At 46.5% G+C, this 12,671-nt stretch overlaps 1 protein-coding gene across 1 annotated transcript in view; it reads left to right on the top strand.

The window, feature by feature from the left end:
- Positions 1–6,762: 6,762 nt before the first annotated feature.
- The window catches only part of celsr3 (cadherin, EGF LAG seven-pass G-type receptor 3), a 359,789-nt gene continuing 353,880 nt past the window's right edge, over positions 6,763–12,671 (top strand). Inside the window, exon 1 of the mRNA XM_072280082.1 lies at positions 6,763–10,177. Within this exon, the coding sequence (XP_072136183.1) occupies positions 6,763–10,177 (3,415 nt within the window). The remainder of the gene's footprint in view (positions 10,178–12,671) is intronic.

Genomic DNA, 12,671 nt, shown 5'->3' with positions numbered 1-12,671 from the left:
CTTCACTCCCCTCTCTCTCCCCTCCCTTCACTCCCCTCCCTTCACTCCTCTCTTTCTCCCCTACCTTCCCCCCTCCCACTTTGCCCCCTCTCTCCCCTCCCTTCACCCCCTCTCTCTCCCCTCTCCCTTCACCCCCTCTCTCCCCACCCTTCCCCTTTCCCTCTCTCTCCCCTCCCCTCCCCTCTCTCTCCCCTCCCTTCACTCCTCTCTCCCCTCCCCTTACCTTCTCTCTCTCCTCCCCTCCCCCTCTTTCTCCCCTTCCCCCTCTCTCTCCCCTCCCCTCTCCCTCTCTCTCCCTTCCCCCTCTCACTCCCTCTCCTCACTCCTCTCTCCCCTCCCTTCACCCTCTCTCCCATCCCTCCCCCCTCTCTCCACCCCTCTCCCCTCCCTTCACCCCCCTCTCTCCCTCCCTTCACCCCTCTCTCTCCCCTCCCTCCCCCTCTTTCTCCCCCTTCATCCCTCTCTCTCCCTTCCCTTCACCCCCCTCTCTCCCCTCCCTTCACCTCTCTCTCTCCCCTCCCTTCCTCCTCTTTCCCCACCCTTCACCACTCTCTCTCCCCTCCCTTCACCCATCTCTCTCCCCCTTCACTCCTGTCTCTCCCCTTCCTTCACCCCCTCTCTCTCTCTCCTCCCTTCCCCCTCTCTCCCCTCTCTTCCCCCTCTCCCCTCCATTCCCCCTCTCTCCCCTCCCTCCCCCCTCTCTCTCTCCCCCCTCTCTCCCCTCCCTCCCCTTCTTCCCCTCTCTCTCTCCCCTCCCCTCCCCCTCTCTCTCCTCTCCCCCTCTCTCTCCTCTCCCTTCACCCCACTCTCTCTCTCCCCCTCTTTCTCCCCTCTTCCCCATCTTCCCCCCTTTCCCTCTCTCTCCCCCTCTTCTTTCCCCTTCTCTCCTCCTGCACTCTCTCTCCCCCTCTCTCTCTCCCCTCCCCCTCTCTCCCCCTCTTCCCATCTTCCCCCTTTTCCCTCTCTCTCCCCCTCTTCCTTCCCCCTCTCTCTCCCCCTCTCCCTCCCTTCCCCTCTCTCTCCCCTTCCTCCCCCCTCTCTCCCCTCCCTTCATCCCTCTCTCTCCCCTCCCCTCCCCCCTCTCTCTCCCCCTTTCACCCCACTCTCCCTCCCCCTCTCTCCCCCCTCTTCCTCATCTTCCCCCTTTTTCCTCTCTCTCTCCCCCTCCCTCTTCCTTCCCCTCTCTCCTCCCCTTCTCTCCTCCCCCTCACTCTCCCCCTCTCCCTCTCTCCCCCACTCTCTCCCCCCTCTCTCCACCTTCTCCCCCTCTCTCTCCCCTCCCCTCCCCTCTGTCTCTCCCCCTTCACCCCACTCTCTCTCCCTCTCTCTCTCCACCTCACTCTCCCCCTCTCTCCCCCACTCTCTCTCTCCCCCCTCTCTCTCCCCCCCCCTCTCCCCCTCTCTCTCTCCCCTCTCTCTCCCCCTCTCTCTCCTCCCTCTCTCCCCCCCTCTCTGTTCCCCCCTCTCTCTCCCCCCTCTCTCTCTCTCCCCCCTGTCTCTCTCCCTCCTCTCTCTCTCCCTCCCCTCTCTCTCCCTCCCTCTCTCCATGGGGGAAGTGTTCAAAATTACCTAAAATGTAAAGTACAGTGACTGTTAAATCGAATTTGTTGGAATGTACATTACACTCCCACTTTTGGTTCAGTTTAAGTGTCTCACCCCAATCATACAGAATATATTCCCATCTTCCTTTCTGTTCTATATTCATCTAATTTCCTTTGAAATTAGCGAGTTTCCAATTCTTAGCATGCAGTGAGAAAGCAAGATCTGAGCAAGTCAGGCAGCAACCATGAATAGGAATGAAAAATTGTCATTTCAGGTCGAGACTCTTCATCAGGACCCGGCCCAAACATTGATTCTTTGCTCTTCTCCATTAGTGCTGCTTGACCTGTTGCATTCCTCCAGCAGTTTGTGTGTGTTACTCTGGATTTCCAGCACCTACAGAATCTCTTGTGCTTTCTGTTTTATTTTGGATTTCCAACATTTGCAGTTTTTAAAAAAGTTTCATAACCTTGAGGGCCTACAGATCTTTTTATAAAATTAAATTTAGTCTCTCCATTCAAGTATCAATTTTGTAATTCCTTTTTCTATTTTCTTCTTGTGTTTATTTTATAAACAGTATACTTACAGAACAATTCTTAAGATCAGAAATATGAACCCCACATGCCAAATTTCACATGTTTTGTTGTCCTCTCGGGGATAAGCTGCTGCATTTTTCTTCAAATTTAACTGGTAAGATTACATGTGTGATTTTTTTCTTTGTGTATTTAAACTTCAAATGGAGAGAACTGCATCAACTGAAGAAAATACGGAGATTAAAAACATTCAAGATGGCTTGGCACCTTCGCACAAACGTCAAAGTTCAAAGCACAAAGTAAATTTATTATCAAAGTGTGTGTGTATATGTGCATGTGTGCAAAAGACAACAAACTGTGTGAATGCTAAAAGAAAAATAATAATAATAATAAATAAATAAGCAATAAATATCATGGACATGAGATGAACAGTCTTTGAAAGTGTGTCCATAGGTTGTGAGTCACTTCAGTGATGGGTAAGTGAAGTCGAGTGCAGTTATCCCCTTTGGTTCAAGAGGCTGATGGTTGAGCAGTAATATCAATGCTTGAACTTGGTAGTGTGAGTCCTAAGGCTCCTATACCTTCTACCTGAAAGCAGTAGTGAGAAGAGAGCTTGTCTTGGGTAGTAGGGATCCCTGATGATGGATGTTGTTTTCTTGCGACAATGTTTCATGTGAATGTGCCTAACAGTGGGAAGGGTTTGCTTGTGATGGACTTGGACATATTCACTATTTTTTGTAGGATATTCTATTCAAGGGCATTGATGTTTCCATACCAGGCTGGGATGCAGCCAGTCAATGTACTCTCCACCACAATCTATAGATGTTGATGGTTCAAAGTTTTAGATGTCATGCCAAAACGTCACCAACTCCTAAGGAAGTAAAGGCTCTGCTGTGCTTTCTTCGTAATGGCACTGACATGCTGGGCCCAGGACAGCTCCTCACAGAGGAATTTAAAGCTGCTGACTCTCCAGCCCTGATCCTTTGATGAGGACTAGCTCATAGACCTCTGGCTTCCTCCTCCTGAAGTCAATTATCAGCTCCTTGGTTTTGCTGACATTGAGTAAGAAATTATGGTTTTATGGTTGTTGTTATGGCACCACTCAGCCAGATTTACAATCTCCCTCCTACATGCTGATTTCTTACCATCTTTGATTCAGCCAATGACAGTGGCGTCATCAACAAACTTGAATATAACAATGGAGCTGTGCTTAGCCACACAGTCATAAGTGTACAGTACAGTGAGTAGAGCAGATCATGTGATGTTGTAATGTCCATTTGTTTATTAAATAAAACCCAGATTTGATTTTAGTGATGTTTTAACAGTTTTTGGAATTGGATTATATTCAAAATAAATCTATTTTTTTCCTCTGCGGACTTCCTTTCCTGCAATAAATGGTTCCATGCTCTGCATCAACCTTGGCAATTATTCACCACCATGCATTCCTGGATTCTTCAAACACTACCTTGAAGCTTATACCTGACTGTCATCCTTTGGAAATGTTCCTTGCTCCTTCCTCTGCTTTTAAATCCTTCCTTAAGGAACGGAGTACACTGGGCTTCTGTAGAATTTATTTCTCAAATGGGGTTGGAGAATATAATCTGGAAACCTTCAAATCATCATGTTTTATTTGGTGCATTTTCCAGAACCTTTGAATTGGCTACCACGTATACTTATCCACGATGTACAATAAGAAAAAAAATATGTTGTATTGATTCCAGAGCAAGACACAAAATGCTGGAAGAACTCAGCAGGTCAAACAGCATTTATGGAGTAGAATAAACAGTTGACATTTCAGACCAAGACCCTACATCAAAACTGAAAAGGAAAGGGGAAAAAACTGGAACAGGATGTGGGGGAGGAGAAGTCCACACTGGCCTATGAAAGGTGAAGCTAGGTGATTGGGGGAGGGGTGGAGTTGGGTGGGTGGGAGAAGGGTGATGAAGTGAGAAGCTGAGAGGTGATGGGTGGAAAGACTGAAGAAGCTTTCACTCTTGACTGAAAAAGCCAGAATGGAGCATGAAAAAGAGAAAGACAGAAATTACAGGAAGTCAGTGAAATCAATGTTCACGCTGTCTTTTGATTCCAGTGGGTTCTTCCCAGTCTAATGCAGTATGTATAGAATTGGAAGGCCAGAGAAATTGCCGACGTGTAGATAGCCAAGAAAACTAAAGCTACAAGTAGCAATAAGAGCAGAGAAATTACTGGAAAAGGCAGCAGGAAGAAGCATTATCCCGAGAGCCTGCGAAAGGAGGAGTGGAGACTGTATAATCATGAAAGCATGTAAACAGCAGAAGGTTGAGAAAACTTGGCACAGGGTAGTCAGCGGGAGTGGGAAGACACACAGGAGGAGGACCTGCAGTTAGTAGGCAGAAGGAGCAGCAGATGCAGCGGCAGAGACCACAGCAAAGAACCAGCAGGAATAGGACAGCTCGTATTCAACTGACATACTACAATAATACCGCTAGAAGACAGAACGTACAAACTGAGAATTTAACGGCACAAACTGATCATATATCTTGTAATTCTCGCACCTCGACTGTCTTTTGTTTCCTATTTCTTGTGCGCTATAGCTACACTATTTAACCTCTTCTCTGCCAAAGGAGACTATCACTGGCTGAACATGAAAAAGGAGGAACTTTGATGCATTTTTCACGGATAAGTAACAAAATATTATTACACGTATATTATATAAAAACCAAAGTCCCCCCTTTTATTTATTTTCGGATTACTGACACAAACACAATACATTTATTATCACTTCTAGTTCCCCTAAAATGCTGGTGGGCCTCTATCCATAATAGAAATTATTTTCACAACACAGTTGTTTACGGAACTTTGAGATGCTGTATTCGCATTTACGTTGTTTTCGTTGTTTTCTTTTCCGTCTCCACGGGCCATCTTTTAATCCCACTCTGAAACGAACTCTGGAATCTCTGACTGAATGTGACATGTTCTATAATATTGAATTTTCTTTGCGCTGAAACACTGCGGAGAGTGGTGCAAATACGAAACAAGCTGTTAGAGACGTGATTGAGGCAGGTACAACAATATTTCAAAGCTATTTAGATAAGTACATGATAAACTCAGGAGATCCTGTAGATGCCTGGAAATCCAGAGCAACACACACAAAATGCTGGAGGAACTCAGCAGGTCAGGCAGCATCTATGGAAAGGAATAGTCGATGTTTCGGGCTGAGACCCTTAACGAGGACTCATTAGTACATATATGTATAACTAGATGTCTAGGAAAAGGATATGGTCCAAAATGTAAGCATGGAAGAGCTTGTTTCCGCGCGGTATTACTCCTTGCCCAGTAGAATTTAAACTTTTTTGTTTACAAAATTAAAGAAATGTCGAAGTTGGTGAACTGAAATCAATACACAAAATTACAGAAATATTCATCATGGTGTGGAAAGAGAAGCGGAGTAATCCTATCATATTGATTTTTTTTCTGATTGCTCTACATGATTTCCGTTCACGGCAAAGAGGTGTAACCAGGAAAGGGGGGGGGGGGGTTGATGGTTCACGGGTTGCCAGTATCAATGATGAAGGCAGCGCTCATCTCTTCCAAATGGTCACAGGGGGTTCTGTGAAGGCGGAAGTCGGGCTGTAGCACGAGCGGACAGTGGTGCGCGCCGGCTCTGGGCGCCATGTTGGAGGCGAGTGGAGCGAGGATGAGGAGGCGCGCAGGAGCGCGGAGACGACAACCTGAGCGAGCGAGCGTGGGCGAACGAGGGGGCTGAGCGGGCGGGCGGCCGGCCGGCCGCAGGTGGATGTTGAGCGGTGTGGGCGACGGCGGAACGGGGCCCTGCACCGGCGGACAGGGTAAGCAGCGAGGACGAGGAGCGGCGGCGATGGCGACGGAGCTCCAGTCTCTCCTCCTCCTCCTGCTCCCGCTCAGCCCTTTGTTTGCGCTGCCGGCCCAAGACGAAGCGGGCTGGGCGGAGAGCCGGCTGGGGCTGCCAACACCTCGGAGACTCCAGGCGGGCGGCAGAGGGGCGATACGGTGGCCGGGAGTCTGGCAAGAGGCTGCGGGCGTCCCGGCCTACCGCACGGGCAAAGCATGGAGAAGCCCCCAAGCCGCGGGGCGGCGGGCCGGTCAGCCGGACTGGTGGATTCGGTGCACCGAGGCCGAGCAAGGCAGAAGGTCAGTAGCTGCCCCACAATGGAGCAGTGTCAAGGACTGGTGTATTCAGCTCGTCGATGGCAGCCGAGAAACGGGAAACCTCCGTGTCAAACTCTGGCATAGCGTGCACCGCTGCTGGGGTGTCCACAGCACCCGTGGTCACTGCGTTTTATTGCTAACTGAAGAAGGCCTTTCCTCCCTGCCCTCGGAAAGGAAGGGTCGCCTGGAGCGCACGGCAAGATTCCTGCTCCGTCTGCCCCTTCCCATCACACTCTGCCAGTGCTGGGACAATAGCTCGGGGAGATTTTGTTGGAGCCGGTTTCCAAATCATCACACCAACAAGAACAAGTCAAACGTCCGGCCTGGCATAAGGGTCAGGTCTACTTGGGACTGCAAAGAGGTTATCTTGAAGAGCCTGTATGTCACGGGAGCGTGCGACTGCCTGGGCATTGAAGGGAAGAATGCTGAATTGGGAGAGTGCTTCAAACAATGTCTAAATTTTCCTCTGGGTAGCGTTAGAAATCATTTCTGCCGGTGCCACCTCTCAAGCACAACTAAGAACATGGACAGATGTTACGCAGAGCAGGAAAAGAATCAGAGCACCAACCACACTTTAGCCCGTCAACTGCACCGATGTGTGAATCAATATACTATCGTGTGCATGAATCACCCTGATACGAACAAGACAAGTTGGTCACGTTTAATTGAAACTAAAATTAATTGTATGAACATATTTATTTGTCGCTTTCTGCCTCAACAAGACTGCAATCTTTGTTTTAAATTGTGCCTGTTTCGTTTTCTGAGAGTGTGCTCGTGGCCGGGGAAGTATTGTCTGAACCGAGATGTTTCAGCACCACAGGCGCTGTGGACAGCTCCCGATGCAGACGGAGAAACAGACTCTGCTCTAAACCCTGACGATGGAACGAAGAACTGCGGGGGGCTGCTCAAGGCAAATCTTTCTCGTCCTTCTAGCTGTGAAGTCTTTCTCAGTTTCCTGTTTTTTAAACCCGCCAAAGCTCATTTAAAAGCTCTGCACACTGGGTTCAGACCAAGAAGTAATTCAAAAAGTGACCCGCCTATACCAGTCCCGTTAAACGTCACAGAAACTATACGGTATAATGTATTTAATCCCACGATCCGCAAGCGGGGCAAGAGAGCTGCGTTTCGCTTGCCGCTAATCAGAACCAGTAGATCGGTCAATCGTCGCCCTCATTTTCCGCAATATAATTACCAGGTTCAGGTGGCAGAGAACCAACCTCCGGGGACTCCTGTGATCACAATTACTGCAGTGGACCCAGATACCGGGGAGGCTGGGAGGCTGTTTTACTCTATGGCTTCATTAATGGACAGCAGATCTATGGATTATTTCACAATTGACCCTCAGAAAGGACTGCTTTCCACCAGCAAAGTCTTGGACAGAGAGAGCATGGATCTGCACTATTTTCGAATTACTGCTGTTGACCATGGAGTCCCTCGCCTTTCCGCCACCACCATGATCTCCGTTACAGTGAGTGACACCAATGATCATGACCCAGTGTTTGAACAAGCTGAATACAGGGAAACCATTCGGGAGAATGTGGAGGAAGGCTACCCAATCTTGCAGCTCCGTGCCACAGACGTAGACTCTCCTTCCAATGCCAATATCAGGTATCGGTTTGTGAATCAACAAGCCTCACATTCAGTTTTTGATATAGATGCCAGGTCTGGTTTAATCACTACCCGTGGATCTGTAGACAGAGAGACCATAGAGAAATACGCTTTGCTTGTAGAGGCCAATGATCAAGGCAAAGACCCAGGCCCTAAAAGTGCTACCGTAAAAGTTTACATAACTGTTTTGGATGAAAATGACAACGTTCCACAGTTCAGTGAGAAGCGGTACATTGTCCAGGTGCGAGAAGACATCAGGCCTCATACAGAGATCTTGAAAGTATCTGCCACAGACCTGGACAAGGACAATAATGCTTTGGTCCATTATAACATAATTAGTGGGAACAGCAGAGGTCAGTTCTCCATTGATAGTATTACTGGTGCAATTGAGGTGGTGACATCTTTAGATTTCGAAGTAGAGCGTGAATATGCCCTGCGAGTCCGTGCTCAAGATGCTGGGCGGCCTCCCCTATCCAACAATACAGGAATGATCAGTATTCAGCTGGTGGACGTTAATGATAACACCCCTATCTTTGTGAGTACCCCATTTCAGGTATCAGTCCTTGAAAATGCACCTCTTGGACACTCTGTGATTCACATCCAGGCAGTGGATGCGGATTATAGTGAAAATGCCCGCTTAGAGTATAGGCTGATAGACACTGTTCCAGACTCTCCTTTCGTGATCAACAGTGGAACAGGCTGGATAACAGTGAGTGCACAACTGGACCGTGAGTCTGTTGAATATTATTTCTTTGGGGTTGAAGCTAGGGATCATGGATCTCCATCTCTGTCTGCTTCTGCAAGTGTTACTATTACAGTAATGGATGTCAATGATAACCGTCCAGAATTCACACAGAAAGAATATTTCATCCGTTTAAATGAAGATGCTGCAGTGGGAACCAGTGTACTGACTGTAACTGCAGTCGATCGAGATGTGAATGGGGTGGTAACTTATCAGATCACAGGTGGAAATACAAGAAATCGCTTCAGTATCAGCACCCAGGCTGGCATGGGACTTGTAACACTTGCCTTGCCGTTGGATTACAAGCAGGAGAGGCGCTACGTATTAACAGTCACAGCTTCTGATCGTACACTTCATGATACATGCCACGTACACGTCAATATCACCGATGCCAATACACATAGACCAGTGTTTCAGAGTGCCCATTATTCAGTGAATGTCAATGAAGATCGTCCAGTGGGGAGCACTGTGGTGGTAATTAGTGCAACAGATGATGATGTTGGAGAGAATGCTAGGATTACCTATTACTTGGAGGACAACATTCCTCAGTTTCGAATTGATCCTGATTCAGGTGCTATAACTTTACAGACAGAACTTGACTATGAAGATCAGATGACATACACTTTAGCTATCACTGCCAAAGACAATGGGATTCCACAGAAATCTGATACTACCTACGTTGAAGTCATGGTGAAAGATGTCAATGACAATTCACCAGTGTTTTTAAACCCTCAGTACCTAGGGTCAGTGTCTGAAGATGCTCCACCCTTTACCAGTGTCCTGCAGATTTCAGCCACTGACCGCGATGCCCATGCTAATGGCAGGGTGCAGTATACTTTCCAGAATGGAGAAGATGGCGATGGGGACTTCACTATTGAACCAACATCAGGGATTATCCGAACTGTCCGAAGGCTTGACCGTGAGACTGTTCCGATCTATGATCTCACTGCCTATGCAGTAGACAGGGGGATCCCTGTGCGCAGAACACCAGTTCATATTCACGTCAGTATCTTGGATGTCAATGATAATGCACCTGTATTTCCTGCTGATGAATTTGAAGTATTTGTAAAAGAAAACAGCATTGTTGGTTCGGTGGTGGGTCAGATCACAGCAACTGACCCAGATGAGGGATCAAATGCTCAGATCATGTACCAAATTGTGGAAGGCAATATTCCGGAGATCTTGCAGATGGATATCTTTTCTGGAGAACTCACAGCTCTTACTGACTTGGACTATGAGGTAAAATCTGAGTATGTGATTGTCGTGCAAGCAACTTCTACTCCCCTTGTGAGCCGAGCTACTGTCCACATTCGCCTGATTGATCAGAATGATAATAGTCCTGTTCTTAAGAACTTCCAAATCATTTTCAACAACTATATATCCAATAAGTCAAACACCTTTCCTTCAGGGATCATTGGGAAGATCCCGGCTTATGATCCTGATATTTCGGATAGACTTTTCTACACATTTGAACGTGGAAATGATTTGAGCTTAATGATCCTCAACCAAACAAGTGGAGAACTGCGGCTGAGTCGGGAGCTGGATAATAATCGGCCTCTGGTGGCATCTATGTTAGTGACAGTCACAGGTAAGCTTAGACGATATTTGCCAGTGGAGGTTACTTGTGTATATGGGGAGTACAAAATCCATTACAAGATGTGCTGGAACTGAATTCAGAAAATCTTGTAAATTGTGGATCAGGAAAAAAAACTCAAATTGTTGAGTTGTTATGAAAGCCCCAAGAGTTCATTGCAGGGAAGAACTTTTCCCCGACCAGGTCCAACCTCGTGAGATTCAAAATCACAGCTCATTGTTTTCTTTCTCTGTTGCCTGAATTGATCTAAAAAAAAACATTTGTTGTCGTCAATGGACTTGGAGTCCTCACTATTTTAGAACAATTAAGAACAGATTATAAATGCACTGCTGATTGTTTTGTCCTTGTTCAGAAATAAAATGTATCTTCTCGCTAGGTGATTGACTTTTCCTGTAACTTAATATACATACATAAAATTTGCATTAGAATTGTCCACAGCTGGCTAGCAAGATTATAGCTGATTTTAAGAAAATTTTAAGAAACCTTGAAATGCTATTGTCATTTAATTATTATTAATAGGATTATGGGGAATTCTGGCTGAATGGATAGCTGTCCAATATTCAGCATTTGCTTTTGAGATTAAGATTACTTGTTACTTGTACATCAAAGCATACAGTGAAATGAGTCATGTGTGTCAATGATCAACACAGTCCAAAAATATGCTGAGCATTCTGCAAGTATTGCTATGTTTTTGGCACAAATGTAACATGCCCACAACTTGCAAAACCATATAAGCATGTAACAATTACAGCACGGAAACAGGCCATCTTGGCCCTTCTAGTCTGTGCCGAGCTCTTACTCTCACCTAGTCCCACCGACCTGCACTCAGCCCATAACCCTCCATTCCTTTCCTGTCCATATAGCTGTCCAATTTAACTTTAGACGACAACATCGAACCTGCCTCAACCACTTCTGCTGGAAGCTCGATCCACACAGCTACCATTCTCTGAGTAAAGAAGTTCCCCCTCACGTTACCCCTAAACTTTTGCTCTTTAACTCTCAACTCATGTCCTCTTGTTTGAATCTCCCCTACTCTCAATGGAAAAAGCCTATCCATGTCAACTCTCTCTATCCCCCTCATAATTTTAAATACCTCTATCAAGTCCTCCCTCAACCTTCTACGCTCCAAAGAATAAAGACCTAACTTGTTCAACCTTTCTCTGTAACTTAGGAGATGAAACCCAGGCAACATTTTCGTAAACCTCCTCTGTACTCTCTCAATTTTATTGACATCTTTCCTATAATTTGGTGACCAGAACTGTACACAATACTCCAAATTTGGCCTTACCAATGCCTTATACAATTTCAACATTACATCCCAACTCCTATATTCAATGGTCTGAGTAATAAAGGCCAGCATACCAAAAGCTTTCTTCACCACCCTATCCACATGAGATTCCACCTTCAGGGAACTTTGCACCATTATTCCTAGACCCCTCTGTTCTACTGCATTCTTCAATGCCCTACCATGTATGTCCTATTTTGATTAGTCCTACCAAAATGTAGCACCTCACATTTTTCAGCGTTAAACTCCATCTGCCATCTTTCAGCCCACTCTTCTAACTGGCCTAAATCTCTCTGCAAGCTTTGAAAACCTACTTCATTATCCACAATGCCACCTATCTTAGTATCATCTGCATACTTACTAATCTAATTTACCACACCATCATCCAGATCATTAATATATAGGACAAACAACACTGGACCCAGTACAGATCCCTGAGGCACACCGCTACACACTGTCCGCCAATCTGACACACAGTTATCCACCACTACTCTCTGGCGTCTCCCATCTAACCATTGCTGAATCCATTTTACTACTTCGATATTAATGCCTAACGATTGAACCTTCCTAACTAACCTCCCGTGTGGAACCTTGTCAAAGGCCCTACTGAAGTCCATATAGACAACATCCACCGCTTTACCCTCATCAACTTTCCTAGTAACCTAATCAAAAAATTCAATAAGATTTGTCAAACATGACCGTCCACGCACAAATCCATGTTGACTGTTCCTAATCAGCCCGTCTATCCATATAATTATATACAGGTTTCCCCCGCCTTTGATCTGGGCCGACATTTACGTGTGGGGTGGCCCCTAATTAATTAGCATTTTTATTTCGGCTTTTTTCTTAAAGATGTGCTGTGTGCCTCCTGGTTACTGCTGCATTCTCCACGAATCGGTACAGTATCTGTCCGCGTCTGGGAGTTGGGGTGGTGGGACACTGGGGTGTCATCTCGTCGTCAATCAGGGCAGGCAGCTCATCTTCTCCTATGACTGCCCGCCTCGATGTTGAAGGTCGGAGTTCGTCGTCTGCTGTGGCTGATGTGGAAGGCTTGCTTGACTGCTGAGCCTCGCACATTTTTCTATCATACAGTGCTTTGTAAGGACTCAAACCTGCAAATATCCCATAAACCTATGTACCCTTTCAAAATTAAAGTCATACTTTATCATTGCAGCGAAAATCTCACATAGTTGCTTCACTTTC

Source organism: Mobula birostris, chromosome 16, assembly GCF_030028105.1.
Source record: "Mobula birostris isolate sMobBir1 chromosome 16, sMobBir1.hap1, whole genome shotgun sequence".
Lineage (NCBI taxonomy): Eukaryota > Metazoa > Chordata > Chondrichthyes > Myliobatiformes > Myliobatidae > Mobula > Mobula birostris.
Note: the sequence above shows the minus strand (reverse complement) of the source record. Positions and strands in the feature narration are given on the sequence as shown.